At 46.4% G+C, this 21730-nt stretch overlaps 1 protein-coding gene and 1 pseudogene across 1 annotated transcript in view; both read right to left on the reverse strand.

Moving 5' to 3' along the window:
* Positions 1-8802, reverse strand: part of LOC8041943 (arginase-1) — a 77444-nt gene extending 68642 nt beyond the window's left edge. Inside the window, exon 1 of the mRNA XM_029983272.4 lies at positions 8541-8802. Within this exon, the coding sequence (XP_029839132.2) occupies positions 8541-8660 (120 nt within the window). The 5' untranslated portion in view covers positions 8661-8802. The remainder of the gene's footprint in view (positions 1-8540) is intronic.
* Positions 8803-14323: 5521 nt separating this feature from the next.
* On the reverse strand, positions 14324-14501 carry LOC115322895 (annotated as a pseudogene).
* Positions 14502-21730: the final 7229 nt, after the last annotated feature.

A 21730-nucleotide genomic window follows, 5' to 3' on the forward strand; every position in this document is an offset into this window, starting at 1 on the left:
GAAACCCGACGAGAAAAGAAGCGGTAGCCCGACAAATGCGAGAAGCACGAGCGGACATTCCATTGCTCGGGACAAGTATGTTTCGGCGTCTCGCCGCAGCGGGGTTCCTGTTACAGGCCTAAAGTGTATGAAGGCACCCTAATGCCTCTTGTCTGCAGCTCTACTTTTTCACTTTCGGCGGCAGCGTCTCGTGGCGATCTGCCAGGCTTTGTCAGTGTAGATAGTGTAGGCTATGTTCAGATATATGCGCTGGTTGCGTTCAAAGCGACAGAAGCGACAGCAAAGACGAAGTTACCGGGACAAATGTTCCCCAAAAACAACGTGGCTAGTAATGGAGAAAGTAGATTGGAGAAGTGATAATTGTGCCACGTTTCTCCCGATGTCCCGGTCATTGCTGTCATTTTGGATGCCGTGGACGGAACCGACGCAGATGTGTGAGCCAGGCTTTACGCTAAGTACACACCAAGGACGCAAAGTACCGATCGTTCATAACACGCAGAAAAGTAATCGCGACGTGCTCAACTGACGCAACATTCATTGGATTGATGGATGTATGAACGGATGTTAATGGCTGTATCCTTTAAAAGGGCGTGGGTGAGGGTGTTAAAGGGTGGTCAACATTTAACAACGTTATTAGATTAGCTCAGTTATGGAACTGCTCCTATACGCTACTCATTGTCAGGACATCCAATATTAGCCTCTCAACTTCTTTTCACATTTAAAACGCAGCTGAAATTGGCTTCCCAAAAATATTCCAGAACGCATCAGCGCAGTCCTCGAAACACAAAGAGCCGTATGTAGCACGTAAAGCGCCGATGCGCCTCAAATTGAGTTCAACAGGTGACAGAGTACAGTGTTATCCATGTTGTAATGCAAAATTAAAAAACCGCGATTGGGTACTCGAAACACATTTAGCTACATCATTTAGACGCCTTACACTCTGATTGGCCTGTCGGTAAACTCTCGACTTTCTCTTGGATCAGTGTGAACGAAACAGCTGTAACGTAAAGTTAGAGCCGTTGTGCCAGATACGACAAATACGAATTTTATGCAAGTTGCCTCTGCAGTCCAAACACAAGGGCCAAACGCTCGGTGAAATCGGTCTATCAATTAACTTTATTTCATCCACCTGAGTTGGCGTGATCGCCTACAATAGTATCTGCATCGCTCGACATGTTCCACCTTGTGCTGTAGGCATCTATGGAGCAGCGATAAAGCGTACCGCAGTGCCCTCGTAGGAGAGTTTTATATTTTAGACACTTCATGACGTCTGCTTGAACGGAGTTGCAGACAGCGATGGCAATCATATCGGGAGTGAATGTACTGTATATTGCGAGTAGGCAAACATATTAATAGGCATAATTAGGCGTGCCATATCGCCGATCAGATATCTAATACCTGTGTCTAGTCCATCGCATTCAACCTGTCCCCTTAAACAAAAATAACAAAAATAACTTTTTGCACATAAAAAACAAACAAAAAAAAAGAACACGATTTGCCGAAGGCTTAGTTTCTGCCCCGCTGTGGCACTAGCGGACCGAACCAAATGCCAAAAGTTACACAACTAACCGTTTCCTCATCTAAAAGTTATGTATTTTACTGAAAATATCAATAGCCACTTTCAGGGCTGCCGTTTTGGGTACATGACGCCATCCGACCCCCGTACCCTTGGACTATATCGGTTAGCATTTTTCAATTGAGAATTTTCAAAAACAGTTTTTAACCTTTTACTAAAAAACGCTCAGTTCTAAAAAAAAAAACAAAAAAAACATTACATATGATTTGGACCGGCTAGCGCAACAATTAGTCGGAGTCTGGCCGTTCGACGATGCATAATCTTTTTTTCTTTGTCTTTTTTTCGGACGAATCTTTTAGTATTACAGAAAATACAGTAATGCATTGACATTCTAAACGCAGAACTACGAGCGAGCGTGAGCTTGTGAGCTGCATTTGTCCCAGCTGAATTTTGAAAGGCTCGTGCAGTCCGGTTCAAAGTCGCGCACAGGTTGCGTGAAATCAATGATTAGTCCCATTACGTACCCCCAGAGCCTGCCCGTAGAAATGGGGTTTTAGTACACCAGTGAATCCCAAATATAAGACCACATGTCTAGAGAGCTGTGCACAAAATTAGTATGCACACTTAATTCAGCGACGCTAATGCGTTCATTCAGATCCGTAAAATCTAGAAAATTAAACGGAGTGTTTTTATCGCACTTTTGGCCTTTAACAGGTGCTTTTTGTTAGGTAACCCTGGTTTGGAGGCGCTGGGCTTTTTATTCCAAGAGTTAGTCGCGCGAGCATTTATCGCTGAAAGAAAGGGGAGGTCCTTTATCTCTAATCGAGCGATTGCCAGAAGTCGTATCTCGAGCATCCGGCTTGAGATACGATCCCCTACGATCGGAAGAGAATTGCTGTATTTTTCCCAGTATTTCTCGCAGATGATACGAAGCCCGAGCGCAGAAGAGTGTCACACTCACGCAAAATGGCGCTAAATGCGTCTCAGCTCCACGCTTCTGCAGCCTGAGCGACGTCGCGAATGAAAATAGCGAGCAGAATCTTCTCGCGTGAATCGGGATTTAGTGTCCATTCTGTGGCGTTCACACGGTATGAATCGCCGCACGTCAGATGATTTACGCGAAGTTTTGTGGTGTAACAAGTCTCGTTAATTTCGCTCAGGCCAATAAAGTAGTAGGACATTGCTAGGAAGACCTAGAATCAACAATTCCAACAACAACAACAACAAAAAAAAGAGCACGGGGATTTACTTCAACGCTGACAACCTCACATTCCAATGGTTTGTTGATGCAGGACGACGCGCTTCTTCACCACACCCCATCGCGCATGCGCAGCGCCGGCGGGGTGTCGCTAGGGGCGTTCAGGTTTGCTTGTAAACACGAGTAGGCGCATAGGATTTACAGATGTGTTGAGAAAAGGCCGTGAAAGCTAGACTAATCATGTCTGTGCAGGTGAGTGATATGGCCAGGGGGATATCAATACTGGGCTATTCGTCACAATATATCGAATCAATAACTAAGGTATGCTTATTAATTTTGAGATTATCTAAATTACGTGAGCGTAATTGAAAACCACGAAATCGGTAATATTTACAAATATTTGGGATGAATAGGAAGTGCATGTGATGCACTGAAGTTACAACTCGTGTAACAGTCTGCGAAAACGTGAATGATAATCTTATCCGTGTCTTTGCTTCTCGAGCCCTGTTGCACGACTGCAAAACTTTTTGAAATTTACTGACTCGGGGGCCTTCAATGACGCTCACTTATTTTCACTAATTATAAAGATGATCAGCATTCTTTAGCCAATTATCTGACTTATCGGGACCATTATCCCCCTATACAATGTCCCTATGGCCGCATAACTCACATGCACAGACCAGATTATAGTGCAGCTTTCACGATCTTTTAGAAACAAACTTGAGAGCCTAAAAGAAGAACATCCTGTATATTGAAAGCCTCTCGTGATTGCTCACAGATTCATGAAATGAAAACATCTGTTTTCGTACCAGAACCTCTGGAACCATGATTTTGGAAAAGTGGATTGTTCCAGTATCTGGTTCACAAGGCTTCCCCACCGGCGGTAAACTTCCTGATCCAGCTTGCTTTCTTAAATTAGTTTCGTCGATATTCATCAGAAATTCGCTAAGGGACTACTAGATACGTTAATACCTAATTTCTCATTCTCGAGAAAAGACGACGACTATAATGAAAATGATGTGTCTACTGAAATCGCAGCACAAGTTACAAGAGCGAACTCTGGGCTTTTCTCCATTCCTGATGCACGAGCATCGCTAAGGGCAACATGCACGTGCTTGTAGCTTTGGCTTCGCTCTCAGATAAACTGAATTATCTTGTGTAGTGCTTCCTTATCCGTGGCTATAAGGCTTTCAGTCAGTTAGCAGTCTTGCGAAAGTAGGCGCTCTGCTCTCTCCTTAAGGCCTGTTCACACATACAGCGCAGCGCTAAGCTAGCGCTAAGTGAGCGCTTCAAAGAGCGCTCATGTGGCGCTTCCTAGCGCGTGACTTAGTTCTAATATAGCGCGCGATTATCGCTTTTGTAGCGCCTTGTTAGCGCTTCAGTGGTGCCTTGTTGGGGGGATCGGTGGAGAAGTGGGCTAGCGCACACTAGAGCCACTCTATATGGCAGCGTAGCTGCCAGAGTAGCGACACGACGGAAAATTATCTAGATACACGACGTCAGAAGCGCCTATAGTGATCTTCTTTTTGGGCCTGGGAGGTTTCTATGGTAACCGTACTGCTAGCGACGCCAGGCGGCAACCTTTATCTAGCTGATATCTCCATTCGTTAATTGAAAAGTGGTAAAAGACCTAAAAGACGCTTTGTATGGCGGTACGGCACGGGCCTCTGGAGGCGCGGTGCCTGTTTCTTCTGTGAAATGAGACGATTTGCAGCGTGCACGGAGAAGGCCAATGGTTTTCCGCGCCGCCGGGATGCCGGCGGCTTCGTGGGACGAACGTATCGTCCTTGTACTTTCGGACTTCGCTCCTATGGAACAAAATTTGATTACGCCGGCCACAACAGGACGATTGCCTTGGGACATGACTGCTCCTCGACTGCCCCATAGTAAGAAAATGTATGCTTAGCACCATACTTCTTCAAGACCCAATCATTCATTCAAGATGAGATTATCTCACCGACTGGTGGGGAGCGACGTCGACGACGGTATCACCCTCGTTTTGGGCGATGAACAGTCGACGGGGTTAAACCAAGAAGGACAGCACGGTGGTCTACAGAGGATTGTTAACGCCATCAAAAGAGACGGACGCCGGACGTGAGGTGTTCTTGCCGACAGGCCAAGCGGTCGTCCGGAAGTTTACCGGCATGCAAAATGCCAATATTTTTATCTGGTGTAGCACGGAAACCCGTGTTAAAGGGGCCATGAAATGATTCTTTAACTTCTTCTTCTTTAGCTTTAATCCTCAACTCAAAAAAGAACAGTAAAATTACGCGGTCGTGACATGCTAGGGCACCGGTGCGATGACCCCAAGCTTCCACCGTGCTTTTTAAGCACACCATAGAACTTGGCATTCGCAAGTTCACTCATTGGCCACGAACGCGAATTCAAATATTCATCGACGAATTGATTGTTTACGAGCGCATACGTCCGAGTGACGCAGTTTTCGTGTCAAATGCGTGAGCTGGGGTCGGCTGACGTCATTTTGGCTTTTGTAGGCATTGCGAAGAGGATATTTAGAAACATACACACATGATGATAGCATCATAGCACACGGATATTAATGAGTACAAAACGGGCCCAGCTACAGAAAATAAATATTACACTCGTAAAAAATAATTTTCTGTAACTTGTTGATTACAAAAACGAACACACCTCTGAGATATAAATTTATTAGTGTGTGTTGATGCATTCTTATTGAGCAGGTCATTTCATATACGTCATTTGAGCAAACGCCAGCTTGTCACTTGAAAAAAAAATGAAAAAACACTGCGATCAAATGCAAGCTATTGCAACGAAAGGGCGTTTATCAAAGTCTTCAAAACTCCCTATTCGTAAAATTGTCGATTAGTACAAAAGGTTAAAGGTCGCAGGCGCTTCCTCGCTTAAAGTTGCTGTGATTATTCGGTGACCTAGGGCTGAAACAACTTCCCCTAGGCCCTACACACGACGTATACCTTTCGTTTCGATTCTCAGAAATTCCAACATTCAAAGGAAGCTAGAAAATTTGAAAATGTTATCCTAAAAGCTATATCCTAAGATCGTTGATTAGTACAAAACGTAAAGATCGCAGGAACTTCCTCGCTAAAAGTTGGTGATTACGCGGTTACCTGGGGCTGAAACAACTTCCCCAAGGTCCAACATGCGGCGCATACTATTCCCATTGATTCTCAGACATTCCAACGTTCAAACAAGGCTAGGAGTATGCGAAAATTGCATGCAAAATGTCTTATCGATCCTCGAACACATCCAGGAATACGAGCACAGCTACGGCGGTATGACTGATGCTGTCGCACAGGTGCTAATATCCAGAGCGATCTTGCACAGAAAAGGTATAAAGTCACATTCTTTCAGATCTTCACGTTATACATGCGTCAGAGAGCACGAAGAAGTCCGAAATCGTCGGCCAGCAGCGGCACATTACGACTACCGCGGACCGAACAAACTCGTATCCACCAGCTCTGGGCGCTGCCATCTTACCGGTGACATCACAGCTCTTGCGAGGTCACGTGACGAGTAGTCCCTCGGTTGCTAAGGAAACGGAGCCAGCTCAGCTCGTTGCTATGGTACCGCGTGTGACCAATCACAGTGAGAGGCGGCACAGGGAAAAGCGTGGCGCTACTCTGGCAGCTACGCTGCCATATCGAGTGGCTCTAGCGCACACCAGCTCGGAGCACGTGGAGCGAAAGCTCGCGCTGCAGAACCCAGGGATCCTGGGTTCAACCCCACCCCTGCCAGTTTCGATCTGGATGAGCATCGTACCTGCGTGCGCTCGTGTATCACAACTGCGTGATGCACGTTAAAGACCCCAGGCTAGCGGTTGTGCTGCACTGGCTAAATTTCTCATCTACAGCTGGGAGACTCGTCGCCCATTGAGACAGAGCAAGTTCTATAGGCTGTAGAAACATACACACAACCCAATTTTTGGGCGCCTTGTTAGCGCTTCAGTAGCGCCTTGTTAGCGCTTGAGTAGCGCCTTGTTAGCGCTTCTTGTAAGGCGGTTATTGTCGCGAATTAGCACGTGCACTGCGGTTCCGGTTCTTGTGGTTGGGTGTGCATCAACAGTACCGTGGCGGACATGTGGGACGCTGAAATAAAAACGCGACAAGTGCTTTTACACACGCAATTACTGCACATGTGTGTGGACGACTTAACGCCCAGAAGAGCCTTCTGGGTGCGCGAAATCTTTCGCCACCAAGATACCGACCAGTATTGGGCGAACCTTGTTTCCCGGCTGAGGGACCGAGACACAGAGCTCTTTCGAAGGTGATTATTTTATAACTCCTTGACTTTGAAGCCAGGGTCACGCATATGGAATAGAAAGCGATGAGGTCGTACCCAATCAATTAGTCGCTCAGAGTCCATAAATTTGAACCGTCTGCCCGACCCTTTGCTTGGAGAGTGGCTCTTTTACTTCCTCTTCTTTGAATGCCAAAGGAAAAACAACACCAAAGGAATCGCCGTGCACGCGCTGTTCCGTAGCAGCAAGCATCGCGCAAGGAGTGTGAGAGCGCTTACTCTGCGCTGCTGAGGCGCTAACCGAGCGCCTACTGAAGCGCTTCTGAAGCGCTAACTGAGCGCCTACTGTAGCGAACCGAGCGCTACGTCACGCGCAAGTCGCTGCCACATAAGCGCTGCTTGCAGCGATCATGAAGCGCTAACTGAGCGCTTCGCTGCCGGCCTTTACTCTGCAGCACACTTGTACGGTACTTACTACAAGTAGTCAAATTACTGGTACTCAATTACTTTTTTAGTAATTTTGTGATCATTCGAATGCATTTGTTAGGAAGAAATCTCAAGAGTAATTTGATTACTTTTGGAAGTAGTAAAATTACTTATAGCCGTTACTGCTCCCTTCCCTCCCCATTCTAATGGCGGACTTTGTTTCTGTGAAGAGCTCAAGGTCGTCTGTTTCTTTTGCAGGAGTTGAGGTGACGTCAGAAAGACGCCGAGCTCGGATTGGTTCTGAATGAAAGATAGTGGGTAGACCTGAAGGCAGCACGCTTTGAGCTCTACCCACTATTCTTTATTCAGAACCAGTCAGAGCTCGGCGTTCTGACGTCACAACAACCCCTGAAAAAGAAGCAGACGATCTTGCGCTCCGCTTAAGTTTCCAACCATTAATTTCTAGAAACAAGTCTCCGAGAGAAGGACGGGTTTAAGAAAATTGATGAATTAAGAATATATGTATCTTATAATTTCCGATTTAAATCCAATAATAGACACCACGAAAGGCAAGTTTTTCAAAACCGGCAGAAAATCTGTCGTTCCGAAAATTCGAACAATGGCCGAATATATTTCGCCTCAAGTAAACGAGTAATCTAATTGAATACTTTTTTAATAAAGAGTACCTGTAATCGATTACTTTTTTCGAGTAAAGTGTACAAGACTGCTCTGCAGACGCCATCAATTTTATTGCGGCGGGATGACGCGCAACTTATATGGCGATCTCGCCTTTACTCTCAGCTTCCAAGGCGATGCGTCGGCTTTTAGTTATTGACATTTTTTTCCCCGGTATTGTACATCATTTCTCGCTACATAGCGCTAGCGGCAGAGGGCCTCTTTTCGTATCACTGGAATGCGCCTGCGATTGGTGGGTTTAAAATCGTTCTAACAAGGCGGTCCCTCGATATCCGACTGATGATGTCATAGAAGCGTTATGCTGTCGCCGGTCCCGACCCTTGGCGGTGTCAGAACAGCGGTGGTTTCGAAGCACGGGCGGAACGGGACGCTAAACACACCAGTCCGAGACGCGTGCCAGGCGCGGTAGTAACACACGGTTCCCAAAGGGATCTGCCCCAGAAGGACTCTGAGCGAAGGTTTCCTCACCTGACCAGAACGCAGAGGGGCTCCCAGGATACCGATCTCTCGGCAGGTTGACTCCAATCTCGTGAAATGCCGGCAACTCTGCACCGAAACGCTCAGGAACCGAGACCTCGCCTGTCCCATATTTTCGAGAGCAACCGCTGGTCCCAGCACAGAGACACTGAACGCTGTTACCACTCAAGTCGTGCTGCAGCGAGCTCGAAAGCGCGAGACGTCGCCGAACAACCGTGGTTAAAATGTATCCGTCGGCGATTCTTTTTTCTTTCCTCCAGAGTGCGGGGGTGACCGCGAAAAGACAAAGACAAAGCCCCGATTAGACGGGACATTCTTCCTTATCTAAAAGACAGCGTTATATGACTCACGTGACTCCGATATCGAGAGATGGGTCGCTGGAGACCGCTTCTCGCTTAGAGGGACACTCAAATGATAATGGGCGTTTTCAGTTAAGATCGAACAACCATGTCCGGTGACCATTTTTAATTTTGACGACAAAAAAAAAATATTTTGCTCGCTCCATGCCTAGAAAAATAAAACCAACCCTTGTTTTAGAGAAAAAAATGTCTTTTTGGAAACAATTTGGAAGCACCCCCACAGTCACGTGCGCGTTTTTCGTATCCGGCGATGTTGGCATTCCGAGTGGCATTCCGAGCCCCCCCCCCCCCCGCCCCCCCCCCCCCCCCCCCAAAAAAAAAAAAAAGAAAAGAAAAACTTTTGGCTGCGGGTTTAGAAATATTTCCTGACAAATTAGGCATAGGAACCATTGACAAGAAGTGTTAATCACCGACAATTAGGGTCGCTATTTCGAGAAACAAAATCGCAAATACGGCACATTGCGCAATAACGCTCTGGGTTAAAGATTTTTTTCCTAGCCGTATCTATAAAAGCTAAGGTCTCCAAACTTTGCCAGTGTGTGGCCCTGTATATAGTTTAAATTCTCCGAAATAACGTCCCTAATATCTACTGTAACGTTCCAAACCTCGGCGCGGCCTCCTGCTCTGCGGCACACTTACAGGGACAGTCCGCAACACCATCGCTCGGCAGAGACCCACTCGAAGACCCCGAACCAAGGCTCTCGAACATCAGCTGAAGTAACCAACATCAACAAGTCTTCGTTTTCCTCTTTCTCCAACATCAAGAGAAGCTGTTGCTGCGATGAAATAAACCTCCGGGCCAATGAGAGTGGCTGTTGTACCTCATCTTCATCGAAGCCAGCAGCCACCACCCATCTCACCAGGATTTCGCCGGTGACGTAACACCGGCACGTCACCGCGACTATAAAGGGGGGACACGCGGACAGGGGCGGAGGACCGACGACCCTACGGGAATAGACCCACCCGAAGACGTCAGCACCTGCTTACCGAACACTAGTATTTTCATCAATCATCTCCTACCTCCGGTCCTCCGGGACTGGACGGTACATCTAACCTATCGTCATCGCTAAACCCCTCTTTCCCCTCCCCCGTGCCACATGAGGCCAATAGGCCAGGGTATGGTTCACATAATAAACATTTTAATCAATCAACCGCGCGGAAGCGGAATGGGACTTACTACCGGACGCTACAATCATCTCATGTCCCATTAAAACATCTTCACCATATAGCCCAAACCTGGTCTCCGGCCTGTCCGTTCCTAGCCCTTAACAGCACTGACAGAATCTGCAAAAACATAATGCAATACTTGTGTGGATTTGAAGTTGTAAAGCGAGAAATAGGGCCAAATCGACGCTAACGCGGTTGCCATAAATGGTGCGTGCACATAAACATACTTCACAATTTCATTATTATTAAAAAGCGCACGAAGGCTATGGGGTGGTCAGGAAAAAGCTAACTGACAGCACAGAGGTGGACGGTAGTTTTGAAGGGAACATTCCTAATAAATTTTTTACAACCAACCCAAAAATGCCCATTGGCCGGAGCGATCGAAAGACGGCACCCTGTAACATGAAGTGTTGCACGGAACGGCGCCCCTGGAACGCGTTCCTTTTAGGAGGACCGAAGGAACGCCGCTGTTTTATTTAGCATCGATGGAATTGGAACGGAAACTTGTTACATTTTTACTGGAACGTAAAAAAAGACAGCGTTCTTTTTTTTTTTTTTTTTTTTTTTTTTTTTGTCCAGTTGGGTCATTTTTATTTTATTTCTAAAAGAGAGATTCGAAAAGTACAATAACAACATCTTTACGAAGAGCAGGAGTTCGGCAACATTTTGGTTACTTATCTGAGGGTTTATTTTTGTGGCGCTCGCTTAGTAACGGTCGGGTGCTGGAGAACTAGAGGACATCGATTCTTTTTTCAGTGCCTGAGGCTGCGCTATTGAAAGCAAAACTTTCAGTCGAAGGAAAAGACACAGAAAGAGGAACGTTTCGATTTCAGCTACTTTCTTGGCTTCCACGGATCTTCATACACCAGGAGATCTAAGGCCGACTACAGCCATCACTGAACTTCCACAACGAGACCTATAGTTGCAACGAAAGGCCAGGTTACCAGACATCGAATACACCCTTGTATCCCGAACATTGATCTCTTACAACATACACAAAAATTAACCTTTATTTCTTCTCCCCTTGTGCCCTACCTTCAAACTGAAGAACGAATCCGACCCTTATGAAGAAGGACTTGTAGTGCTCAAGACTGACCTTCAAAAAGCCTCACCCTCTTCTTCACTTGCTCGTCTTTCGCACAGCAACGTCAAGAAGCACCTGCTGTTAAGTTCGAACAAGAGACTCTGTTAGATTGAAACGTGTGAGGTTTTTGTAAAACGCTCATGAAATGTGGAGTAGCAGTACATTTGGCTCGTTTGAGTCGCACACCAGAAACATGAATATGGTTACAAGCTGAGATTTTTAAAGGTGAATATATAAATAAATGAAACCCTGCTACCGCTCATTTTCGTCTCCTGGTGCTCTTCCATCGCGACATTCAAATTCGTATGTTCCCATTTGATGAAATCGACAAAAACAAAAAAAATTAAAACTTTTTTTCGATCTAACTAAATATGGTAATCAGAGAAATACAAATGTAACGTATATGTAACGGTAGGTTCTCTTTTTTTACCTGTAACGGGAACGAGTTTTATTTTTACATATGAAGCTTGTAACGGGAACGCGTTCCAAATATCTGAAGGAACGAGAAACAACCTTTCGTTCTTTTCTTTGAGGAACGCGTGCAACACTGATTTCACCGTGGTCATGCGGCGGCCAAGGTTTAACTTTCCTACTCTCACCGACAGGTGCATGTTGCACACTTTGCAATAGGCAAAGGTGTGCGGTCGTGTATCACTACTGCATGGTGCATGTCAAAGACCCCAGGGTAGCGGTTGTACCGCACTGGCTAAATTGGTCCTCTACAGCTGAGACACCAGACGCCCACTGAGGCAGACTAACTTCCGGCTGCGTAAACATACAAACAACAGTTTTCTTTGCAAAGGTGGAGCCCTTATTGCTAGAAGAGAGCCGTCGTCTTGTCCTTTCTTCTTTGGCCCACTCGACGTTATATGTTTGCTCATAACGTTACTTCTTTAGTAGCGTTGAAGAGCTGCTATCCGGTTGCTTCTCATTCGGTACTGCTACATAGAATAGCAACGTGTGGGAATCCCAACTAGGTAAGAAAAAGCTAAGCCTGCGAAGGAGCGCAGTGCACCACAAACGTGACTACAAGAAAAAAAAACACGCAAAATCAGATCGAACTGCGGCCAAATCTGAGATCAAAAAATTTATCCGTAGCTTGCGACACCTAGCGAATATAACAAGTGGTAAGCCGACACAAAGTCAGCTGCGAATAGACGTAAACTTTAGAAAGAGTGTAATTACTTCTATCTACATATATTTACAAAAATGTACAGATTTTTTAACGAAAATTCACCAGATATTTTTTTCCACACTGTGGCAACGCTGATTTCGCACATCCGCCGGGACGTCGTACGTCGTTGGAGCCGCAGTGGCAGCGTAAAAGCATCGCGACGGATGAAGCTATTGACTTCTTTGATTACGTTGTTCGTCGTAACTTACCTTCACGTCTGGCAGTGTCACTTAACTCACTTACTTTTCACCGCAACGTGGAAGGTTTCGACCAGGTTCGACAAAGCGTTGGTTCACCAGACGACAGAGGCGGTACAAAGGAGAGAACTGAGATAGGGGCAGCCTCGCAAAATAGCCAACGCCGTACCCTCTCTCCCATTTTCGTGCGCTCATCCGACTCGGCTCTCGGCCGCTCGAACGTTCTTGGCATGGTAATCCGCGCCTGCTCGCGTATACCACGTGATAGCGGGAGGAAAGACGATTGGTGAGACGTACCGAAAACTCCCATTATTCATCGCGCGCGCCCGCGGGCTTTGGGGATTTGTTCAAAGGTTCTATTGCATAAAATGTCAATAATAGCGACTGAGAGTCATGTATAGCCATTTCAAGTCAATCTGACCAAGAACATATTCCAGTAGCCAATAATACCCAATCGAAGTTAATCGATACAAACTTGAAAGTATAAAACAGAGAGGACGAGGACGGGAACAGGACATCTTTCATTTAGCAACAACATAGAATGGCACAACGATAAAACCGCCCCCCAAGGGTCTCAACGTTCTAAAAGAGGGAAAGGAGATACTAGTTATAAAGGAAGGGGAATACACTAAAAGAAAAGTTTGAAAAGCGCATCAGTGATCTAGTTATTTTCGATTACTTAGAATTAACCTTGGTCATTGTCAGTGATAATGCGGAATTATTCTTGTTTGCAGTCCAAAAAGGACTGCAAACAAATTTCTGCACCGTCACTATCATTGACAAAGACAGAGGTCGAATTCCTAACACCAGAGATGACTAGAATATTGACACCTCGTCGTCACGCTACAGCTTTTTAAACTTTTATATTTATAGTACAATTCCCTTTTTGGACTGCAAACAAGAATAATTCCGCATTATCACTGACAATGACCAAGGTTAATTCTAAGTAATCGAAAATAACTAGATCACTGATGCGCTTTTCAAACTTTTCTTTTAGTGTATTCCCCTTCCTTTATAACTAGTATCTCCTTTCCCTCTTTTAGAACGTTGAGACCCTTGGGGGGCGGTTTTATCGTTGTGCCATTCTATGTTGTTGCTAAATGAAAGATGTCCTGTTCCCGTCCTCGTCCTCTCTGTTTTATACTTTCAAGTTTGTATCTATTAACCAACACGCTCGTTTTCAACTGTAACCGAAGTTAATCCCCCCTCCTGAAACACGAATGCCTCAGAAGTGGGAATAATAGTTTCTAATAGTTATTAATAGCCAAGTAAACCTGATCTGGTCAAGAATAGTTCCCAAATACCAATATCAGCCACTTAACGCCAATCTAACCTTAAAGAATATGCATATCCCCATATAGTGAAATTTTAGCTAATAACGAGTTAAAGGTGACCTAAAATATAAATTGTCTACTAACTGCAAATAATGAATAATAGTCTGAAATGGGCATTTAACTACACAGGGTCTATATGCAAACAAGTTTGCATACTTGCATATGAACTTTCTGGAACTCATCAATTAATACAAAAGTGTCAAAACCAAGTGTTTCTCAATTTCAATCGGTAACTATATAATTCTTAACGATAGTGTAAAAGGATAAAACACGGGAGCACAAGACTGATATTGATTTAATTTTCGGCACCGAGGTCACCACTGCCCGTAAAGATATGGCACCAATTCTGTGTCTCCCGCCAACCCCACGCCTTTTCAGTATAGTTTCCAGTATTAGACTGAACGGTCTGCCAATACAACATTAGAAACTCTCATTTTGGATTTTGATATTTGTTCCCGAAGGAACTGGGCCAATCCCCGCTTTACTGCTGTTAGTGCGGCGGCCGACCCTGGCAGGTTCCGGGCAAGCCCGGAGTACCCCACCCCGCTACAAAAATAAAGTTAATATCGAGGATCCATATCGGGCCTCTATCAGATATTAAGCTGATAAGAACAGATACTGTTTAGAAAACATTTATTGACATCAATTCAATGGAACTGGCACGGCCACTCGATTAGGACTCCCCTTGGGAGCGGCCTGCCGTATGCCTCACTCCGCCGGTGAGAGCGATAGTTCTACTTTATCCCGCAGCGCCAGCCGTGGCGCTCGTTATCGGTGACAGATAGAGTTCCTTTCGGGGGAGCATATCGAGGAACTCTATACTTCGTTTCACGTTAGTATGTACTTGTTAGCCGCGCGTGCTAAAAGCGCGAGATAGTTGCTTCGAAGGAAACCTCGGCGGCTGCATGAGCGCTCGTGCAGCGAGTGCTCCAGTCAAGGCAGTAAAGGCTAGCCGCTCGGGCTAGCACAGCGTTCGCGGTTAGTCCACGCTAAAGTGCGGTCGTGTATCACTACTGCGTGGTGCACGTTAAAGACCCCAGGCTAGCGGCTGTACCGCACTGGCTAAATTTCTCATCCACAGCTGGGAGACTCGTCGCCCCTGTGAGGCAGACCAAGTTCTAGGCTGTATAAACACACACACAAGCCAATTTTATTTTATCCACGCTAAAGCGGGTTTCACATGCAGCGATTTTGGCCCTAAAAGCCTGGTTCACATGCAGCGGTTTTGGCCCTAGAGCGGCGCGATTTCTGCCGTCGCGGCGCTCTGGCCAGCACCAGCGGTTAAGCGGCACGAGCGCCGCGACTGCAGAAATCGCGCCGGTTTAGGGCCAACATCGCTGTAATGTTTGGAGGTGGGCTAGTCGGTGATGCATTGTAAACATAGAAATAAAACAGCGCAAACAAACACAAGGACAAGTAGAAGGAGGGACACAGACACAGCGCTGACTCACGACTTACTTTCTTTCTCATCTTTTTAAAACATTTCAACATAAGAAAAAAAAGAAATGAAAAATAAAAGAAGAAGAATCCAGCATGTAGGATATCCTCTCTGTCATATGCCATCTGAGGAATTTTTTACACAAACTAAACATTATATACCATTACAACAAAAAAAAACAAATTAAAAAAAGCCAAAAACCACAGCGCGAGCCCTAATGCTCTGTGCGTACCTGTCTTGCACGCGGACTCTTGGGTACGCTGCAAAGAAAGGCAATTACCCCCCTGAGGTATTAAGCCTTTTTGGATTGACGTCTCCGTCATCTGGACATGCCAAGCGCGTATGCAAGATTCTCCGCTCGGAACATTGGAGGCAAGTCAGACTTCTGCATGACTGCTTAAAAGTGTGGTGTTATAACACGTGTACTAACGAACACAGCGCCAGGAGAAAACTCCGTGCGTGTCAATTGGAGTCTTCACGTATTACTGAGTTCTTATTGCTGCATCTACGTTCCACGTTCCCTAAGAAACACAAAGACCCGCCTCCTGCAGGGAATAGCGTTGTGTTTTTAGGTGATGCAACTGCACCTGCTTCTATCACAAGCATATTGAATAAGGGCCCAAAGTATGCTACTGAGCCGCTCGTGAAGCCCCCCGAGATGCTCTCCCTTGTGAGACGGATAGCTGAGAAGACTGTTGCTGAGAAAAAAGACATGTGTATCCTAGACTGTGTAGAAAGCTTACGTAGGAACACCAGGAAATCTGTACATCGATTTCATTTCGGCCCTATTGTTTCTTTTTTCAAACACTGTAAGTTAAAGCTGCTGGTTTCAGATAAGGAGGGAGGATTTGTAGTTGTGCCAGAGCATATATTTAAGGAAAAGTCTACACAAGCCGTGTCAAAAAATTTCAAACCTGTTCCAGATGTGGTACTAAGCAAGGTGAAGACGCGTGCTGAGCAACTTTGTAAGCACCTTGGTTTAGAAAGGCTCAGGAAGTCTGTCCAGGCGGCTCGTGGTCTCAATCTGGAGGTTTTCTTCTCTGTGAAGACCCATAAGGACACTATGCCGTTCAGGGCGATTGTTACACAGAGAGAGTCATGGCAGCTGCATGTCTCGAAGTACCTCCAGCATCACCTATCTTCTTTGAAGTTAACTGATCCTTTTTTAGTTCGAAACTCTGACGAATTGGTAGATTATCTAAGCAATGACAACCCTGGATCTTGTGATCTGGTTTCAATTGACGTGGAAGACCTTTTCTACTCTATTCCTCATGGAGGTCTCATTGAAGCGGTTCAACTTTGCATTGACTTAAACGGTTCTGTTGCCTTCCAGAATTCGACTGGTATTGCTGTGGAAAAGTTTTTGGATCTTCTCCGCTTTTACTTAGAGTCCACTTTTATTTCTTTTGAGGGCAACACGTTTCTGCAAAAATCCGGGATCTGCATTGGGTCTAGTGTTGCTCCCATATTGAGTGACATCTACCTAGCAGGTTGTGATTGTGCTATTGCAGAAAGGTTAGATGATCGTTTTTTGAAAGTCTTCAGGTATGTTGACGATTACCTGGTGGTGTTTAAACCTAAGCAGGGCTCACGAAGTGCTGACTTGGTCTCAGAGTTATTAGACACCTTTCGGGAGTGCTCTGGAGGTCTGCGGTTTACGAATGAGGTTCCAACTAAAAAAGCTTTGCAATTTTTGGACCTCAACATTCGTCTTGAAACGAGTCACCTATGCTGGGCTTATGAGCCTAGAACAAAAAAGTCCCTCCTTAGCTATGAATCAACGCACTCAAAAGTTGTAAAAAGAGCTATTGCAAAATCATGTTTGAGAGCTTCTTTATTGAAATCCTGTGTTCACAGAAGTTTCAACAGCTTTCTGTGTCAAGTAGATAGGTTAACAAAAGCGGGTTTCCCGAAACTTGTCATAGTGGGGGTAGCGGAGTCACTTTTAAAATTATTCAGGAATCCCCTTAACATACTTGACAATGTTAGGCAAAAGCCTGCCTCTCGACCGGTGGTAATACCATATTTGCACAGTTTTTCCCACAGGATCAAAAAAGTGGCGGTTAAATACGGAGTTCCCATAGTCTTTTCAGCACCTTCCAAGCTATCCCGTTTGTGTGCGTCCATTGAGAGAGCAGGACTTCAGCGTGTAGGGTGTGGAATAAACCATCGCATCAAATATGTAGCTTGTGCTGTGGGGGTCGTTTATAAAATACCCTTTTCATGTGGGAAAGTGTATATTGGGCAGACGGGCAGATGTATTAATGTTCGAGCTCGGGAGCATTATCTGTCTTTGAGGTCTTCACCTTCGGGTCACCTAGCCATTCATTGTGATAGGTGTGGTTGTTCCCCTCGGTTAAGTGACATTGAAATTTTGGCTAAACATTCACAAAAAATGGCAAGGGAAATTCATGAAGCGTTTTACATTCGGCAACACGGTCCCGATCTATGCGTCAGTTCAGAGTCAGTGACGTTATACAGTGAAGAGTTCGAGTTTCTTCGGAGTTTAGGCACGTCTCTTTAACACTTTCTTTCTGCTTCCATGGGAGTGATCCTATAACCACAGGCGCGTGCCTACATGCAGCCAGGAAAGGGTTCCGACATACCAAGAGTCCGCGTGCAAGACAGGTACGCACAGAGCATTAGGGCTCGCGCTGTGGTTTTTGGCTTTTTTTAATTTGGTTTTTTTTGTTGTAATGGTATATAATGTTTAGTTTGTGTAAAAAATTCCTCAGATGGCATATGACAGAGAGGATATCCTACATGCTGGATTCTTCTTTTATTTTTCATTTCTTTTTTTTCTTATGTTGAAATGTTTTAAAAAGATGAGAAATAAAGTAAGTCGTGAGTCAGCGCTGTGTCTGTGTCCCTCCTTCTACTTGTCCTTGTGTTTGTTTGCGCTGTTTTATTTCCAACATCGCTGCATGTGAAACCCGCTTAAAGCGGCGCGATTTCTGCCGTCGCGGCGCTCTGGCCAGCACCAGCGGTTAAGCGGCACGAGCGCCGCGACGGCAGAAATCGCGCCGGTTTAAGGGCCGCCCACACTAGCGAGAAAACGCGCCCGGCGCGCCGATAAATCGGTTAAGCGGGAAGATAAAGGGCGTGTCTCTGCACGCGCTCGTGGCGCTGACTGTGCTTCGGCGACATTTTGTTACTTGCCGCGATCGGCGTGCCACGCGCGTTTTCTCGCTAGTGTGGGCGGCCCTTCAGGGCCAAAATCGCTGCATGTGAAACCCGCTTAAAGGGCCACCCACACTAGCGAGAAAACGCGCCCGGCGCGCCGATAAATCGGTTAAGCGGCAAGATAAAGGGCGTGTCTCTGCACGCGCACGTGGCGCTGACTGTGCTTCGGCGACATTTTGTTACTTGCCGCGATCGGCGTGCCACGCGCGTTTTCTCGCTAGTGTGGGCGGCCCTTAAAGCGGCGCGATTTCTGCCGTCGCGGCGCTCTGGCCAGCACCAGCGGTTAAGCGGCACGAGCGCCGCGACGGCAGAAATCGCGCCGGTTTAGGGCCAAAATCGCTGCATGTGAACTAGGCTTAAGGTAAGACGAAATATAGTGAGAAAGGAGCAGTACGCCCGGCCCGGGCCGGTGTGGCTATTTAAATTTTTTTTTTTCGTGAAGCCGCAAGTTTTATTTGAAACGAGTGCCAGATTGCATGAATGATGTGACAAATCTGTGTAGAATAAAAGCACATGATTCTTTCTGCGAAAAGCTCACTCAGCTGCAGGCTGCGCGTTAAAGCTGCATTCTGCTGGCAGTATGAGCGAATTGTCGTTTTCTTGTTCCCGTAACTGTTGCCCCGTTTCTATTACCACTGTAATATAGGAGTTACAGTTGGACATAGCTAGGCCGTATAATTTCCGGTTTTAACCGACGCTCGAGCACGCGCGAGCTCTGCCATTTATTCATATGTGAAGGACAATATAAAATCGGATTCCGCGTGCATAACTTTAGCAATATAAACTTCATTGTTGACAAAAAACAGACCCAGGGAGTCATATAGTTCAAAAGCGGAGTACCTTTCGGGAAAGAGGCTTCCGCGAAAGCCTCAGTATATTCTCTAGTGGGCTGTTTAGGTCACCAGCCCAGTTTGCCAAAAAAGGTCTGAGGAGTTTTTTGAAAAAAAGCTCGCAGAGCTCTTTGCTGTGGTAGGAGTCTTGGCAGTTAACACACCACATCAGCGGGCAGTCCATAAGGTGTGGAAGCACAGCGCTCGAAAGGACCTTGCAAATCCTTCCACAACCACGAATCTCTGCCGACTGTAGAGCCCTCTTGACAAAGGTGCAGACGAGCTTGCACAGCCAGACAGCTTCAGGTCGTGGATAGCTGAGTCCTCCTTGGTCAATGCTAAACATGGACTGATGTGCTCCGTCATGTGATGCATTTCCCTTAAGTTGCGCTTGCATTCAGGACACGTCACCTGCAAAGTATAGCGGGTTCTACACATTAGCCTTCCTTGCTTTCACTGAGAAATTACCGCGGTTAACCGGATTTCCCTACGAGGGGGAATTTTGGGTCAAGTGACCGGCAGAGTAAGGACGGCGGGGAAACATGGCGGTGCCCCGGTAAGTGAGCGCCGCTCGCTTCTGAACTAATACGTCGTAGTAGCTGCAGTAGCGGGCGCGTTAGTCAGCAATGAATGGTGCAGGAGGTTTTCGCGTTGCCTTACCTCACTTGAAACGCAAAACATGAGCAATGACCTCGCCGCATTTTTTAGACAGACATTCGACTCTGGCCCTTCCTAAGCCTAAATGAACGCCATAGTTGTCGGCATGGCAACGTCTTTGGAAAGTGGATTGCCTTGACTCGATCGGCCGGGTATTGATAGCACAAAAAAGCAGAGAGCGTTCCCATAGACCTTTTGCTACATTTCAAAAGCACCAAGTGCATGCTACGAGTCTAGTTACACGCGCTGCACCTGCTGGCGTCTGCAGTAATAATTGTTCTGAAGCAAAAAGCCCAAGACAAATTTTGCCGTGCACGCACGTTCGTCAAAGATTTATTATGATTATTTACTTCAAACCTTTTATAAGTGGATGGCCAGCGCGCGCGGATCGTACAATGACACTCCCAGCGTTCTTCTCGATGTTCGGGTAATCTACTGATAGGTCAATTTTCAGTGGAGCCGAATTACAGGTTTTTCAATTTATGACGGTGTTGTATACAGTTCTTACATGCTGGCCAACCATGATGCCGGTGTACCGCCCGCCTTTCACTGCTCACTTCTTTCTCATCGTTTATAGGACTCAACTCCTTTGTCTTCTTTCGAACTTGGAAGGAAATTTCAACGCGGCTTTTCTTCACTTCATACAGCCAAATATTTAGAAAATTTCCAAACAAGAGTTATTTTGTTTTACCTTGCCGATTATTTGTACCGCGAGCAATAAAAATTGTTTCTTAAGCTCAAATGTATGCCGCGCTGCGTCGCGAAAACCAGGCAGCGCCCATTTTTGGGTCCCCCCATTTCGGAAACCTTTTCACGGAAGCCACGTATATTCGCTACAGCCAGTAGGTGACACCCGCTACCACCCCATAATAAAACACGGAGCTATCGCTCATCCAGCCCTCGTCAAACTTGGCTAGGTACTTGAAGGTACCTAGTAGGGAAGGGCGGTTAACTTTTAACCGCGGTTAATGTTAACCGGCTTCGAGCGAACGGGCCCTGGTCACAAGCTCCGTGCCCTGGCTCCAGTAAAACCTAAAAAGGCAGGTCGTTACACGCCGGCCAAATCGCGGAGGAGGGAGGCCGACGTGGGCAGCATAGAAAAGTTGGCCGCAAAAAAACTGCACTCACAAGATACGCTCTGTCACGAAGCGACAACGCAGACGTTTCCGCCACGGCAACTTGGCGTTCGAGCGCGGAGTTTATAGTCTCCCAAGTGCGGGGCGACACTCCTCAAAAGAAAAAAAAAAACACACCTAGGAGACGAACGACGGCTACAGTTTGGATATCTGCATGTAAGGAGGGAGGGGAGCTTCCAAAACAAAGATCTTGGCTTTTGGAGGTGTTTAAACGCGCTCCCGAAAGGAAACCATACTCTGAGAAAAGCTGTGCAGCGAACTCAAAGCTCTGCGAGTCGCGCAGAAACAAACTGACATCGTCGGGGTACGCGCTAACTGCGACATCACCGCGGCCAGGAAACGGAGAGCCGCGTATGCGGGAGCAAGAAGTCGAAGGAGAGGTTCCAGGCTTAGGAAATCAGCAGGGGAGGCAGGGGGCAACCCTGCCGCACTCCTATTGTCAGGGAAAAGGGAACAAGGATCCGCCCATTTACTTGGAGATGGCTTGTCAGCCCACAGCACACGGTTTGGAGCAGGGCTCTAAAGGTGTCAGGAAACTCAAAAACTTTCAATACTTCAAATCCAAAGCAGTGCTCGACTCGACCGAAGGCCTTGGCTTGATCGAGAGAGACGAAGCACCCTG

The sequence above is a fragment of the Ixodes scapularis genome, unplaced genomic scaffold, assembly GCF_016920785.2.
Source record: "Ixodes scapularis isolate PalLabHiFi unplaced genomic scaffold, ASM1692078v2 PGA_scaffold10__122_contigs__length_95168666, whole genome shotgun sequence".
NCBI lineage: Eukaryota > Metazoa > Arthropoda > Arachnida > Ixodida > Ixodidae > Ixodes > Ixodes scapularis.